This window comes from Egretta garzetta, unplaced genomic scaffold (genome assembly GCF_000687185.1).
Source record: "Egretta garzetta isolate BGI_Z169 unplaced genomic scaffold, ASM68718v1 scaffold330, whole genome shotgun sequence".
Classification (NCBI taxonomy): domain Eukaryota; kingdom Metazoa; phylum Chordata; class Aves; order Pelecaniformes; family Ardeidae; genus Egretta; species Egretta garzetta.
In genome coordinates this window covers 137389-140138 of record NW_009258275.1, presented here as the reverse complement: position 1 = coordinate 140138, position 2750 = coordinate 137389, and the positions used below count along the sequence as shown (strand labels likewise).

General features: G+C 55.1%; 1 protein-coding gene across 1 annotated transcript in view; it reads right to left on the bottom strand.

Moving 5' to 3' along the window:
• Positions 1 to 280: 280 nt before the first annotated feature.
• The window catches only part of FOXN4 (forkhead box N4), a 15312-nt gene continuing 12842 nt past the window's right edge, over positions 281 to 2750 (bottom strand). Inside the window, 3 exon segments of the mRNA XM_009636120.1 lie at positions 281 to 480; positions 1065 to 1448; positions 2496 to 2711. Coding sequence (XP_009634415.1) covers positions 281 to 480; positions 1065 to 1448; positions 2496 to 2711 — 800 coding nt within the window.

The window sequence follows — 2750 nt, the reverse complement described above, 5'->3', positions numbered from 1 at the left end:
TCTATTGAGAGTTCCTGCTGCCCGACCCCTTCCAGGTCCTTCCTGAGAGCTCGCCAGTCCCGCAACACAAGACTCCGTGCCCCTTCCTCAGCCTCGCCTCGGGTGAAAGTGGTTCTACCAGTAACAGTTTGATTTATTTTGGCATTAAATCCCATGTCCCAGTAAATAGCCAACACGTTCCAGGCGTCCGCAGGAGGAGCTCTTTATTGCTTTCAGGTTGGATTCTAACGGTTGGGAGAAACCGTCCCCGGAGTCAGAGGTCCATGGAACGGCACAAAACTCAGAGCAGAGCGATGGGTTTGTAGGTGGTGTAAAGGCCGGTGACCTGCACGTCTGAGAAGGAGCGATCGCTGCCACTGGAGACGGGGGTGAGGCCAGGGGTGCCCAGGTCACAGTCTGAGAGGTGGAGCGGGGAGTTGCTGAAGGCACCCAGGGTATCAAGGCTGAAGCTGTCGTCTTTCATTTCCTCCCATATGTTACCTTTAAAAGATTAAATTCTGGTCACGGCACCACATCCAACCCGCCCGGGCACTGTGTGTAGGGGCCAGTCCGTAACTAAAAGGCTTTACCCGCTGCTTAGGACGGGTGCTGCTTGCGGACGGTACCACTTGCAGCGCAGAGGCAGTAAGCGTGTCCGTTCTCCCCAAATCCCCTGGGTTCCAGCAGGAGCACAGACCTTTCCGGGCAGCATCTACCTACCGTGTGCTAACCAGAAACCCAGGGGCCATGCTCGGCATGGCCGTGAGCTGGGGAAGTTCCCCTTTTGCAGAAGGGGGAAACCAAGGCACGAGTAGAGCTGTGGTTTCCCACGGGAGGAGTGCGTGTCCCAGACCCAGCTAGCTGGATACCCCATCTACATCTACCACAGGGCGCTTCAGCTGTGAGGGCGGTTTGCCATCCCATCTGGCAGAGGGCAGAAACACACCGATGAAGGCCAGGGAAGTCAGGCTGCAGAGGCCAGCACCCAGCACAAGTTTTTAGCATCCTGCTGAGGACCTGGTTATGTATTCAGTGACTGCATAACCACATAAACCATGCCCTCCCCTCCCTTCCTTCTCCCGTACCTTGCAATGCAAAATCCATAATGCTCGGGTCGAGAGCATCCACCTCCGTGTTCATGTCCGCTGTCACGTTGAGGAAATCTGGAGGCGCGCGTCCCATGGGATGGTGGGGAAGGGGGCTGTGGCTCATGTCAGGCAGGGTATGGAGAGGAGGCGTTTGTGCAGGTGCTGGTGAGTCCGGGGCGATGCGAGCCTGGGTCTGGATCTGGTGATGCAGGGGGATGGACTGCAGCGAGAGCGTCATGATGGGCTGAGGCTGCAGCTGGGAGATGGAGATGCGGCCCTGGGCTGCTGCCAGGTGGTTCAGGGTGGGGACCTCGGGCTCTGCCTGCTTGCTGGGCCGCCTGCAGCTCTCGGGTCTGTCAGTGATCAGCTTGTCTAGCTCCTCTGCGTGAGCGATACCCATTCCCAAGGAAGAAAAGAGACAGTTTAACCCATTTGTTCCAGCAGGGCCCGGCCAAAGCGTTTCACAAGTGAGCACAGCCACAGGCTGTTGCCATAAAACTGAACAGGCAGTGCCCGTCACCGTATGAGATGCAGGACAGGAGGCAGGCTCTGACTGTGCAGAGAGCAAAGGAATGCCAGCTCCTTCCCTTCCCTTAACCCCTACCCTGGCCGACTTCCACAGATGCCCCTCACTGAGCTAAAGAAATGGTCGCATGAGACTTACACGGAGCAACCAAGCCACCACCAGTGGCAGCTGGACCACAGCAACAGAACCAAGCATCCTCAGTAGGTCTCCTGCTCGTAGGGATACTCTGGATTCTGCTTGTGTCTCAGATAAGATTCGTACGAGAGGCTCCTGACAGTTTCAACAGCACTTTTGTTTTTAAGCAAAGGAGAATGTAATTTATCATTGACTGTATGCTACAGATTTTGCAGCAAAGAACTCCAGATAATTTTGCCAATAGTGAGCTCCTGAAAGCTTCAAAATTGCATGTTTTTATAAATAAGGATGAGAAAGCCTTAGTAAAGGGAGAGTTTTGCAGAGCAGGCAAAAAGCTGCATTAAACTGTGACACTATAAATGCTAACACTGGAGGCAGCATAACTCCTCAGAAGGCCCTGGCTGTGCTGGAGAGGTTAGTGTGGGGGAGAACGACAATCTGCTCTGAAGCTGGGGAGCGGTTTGCACTGAGGGCCTCCAACCAGAGCTGTCAGGGCCGTTACCTCCTCCTGCTGCAGCACATCGCCCTGTCATGCAACCTCGGGGCGGCAGCAACGACTGCCTTCGCGGCAGAGCATGGGGCATTTCAGCCAAGCAGCGTGGAGGAGGAGGAGGAGGAGGAGGAGGCCGTTGCAAGGCGTGAGAGCTCTGCACTGGGCAGCTCTGCTCCACATAACTTCTTTCTTAAGATTCCTGCGTTCCTGGGCAAAGAGCCATTTTTCCCCCTTGCCTCTCATCCACAGAGCAAAAGCGTAACGTAAGCCCTACCTGGGTTAGCCATGCTCCTGTGAATAGCAGCCAAGTCCTTCCGCTTCCACTTCTGCATCTCCTCTTCCATCTTGTCGATCTTGGCTGGATTGAGAGCCCACAGGCACCCTTTGCGGGAGGTGCCACTCATCTTGTTCTCCACCTTCTCAAAACACTTATTCAGAGACAGGTTGTGGCGCACGGAGTTCTTCCAGCCATCGGGGGCTGTCTGAAAGGTGCAAGAGGATGTGAGTGCAATAAGCCCCGAACAAAGAA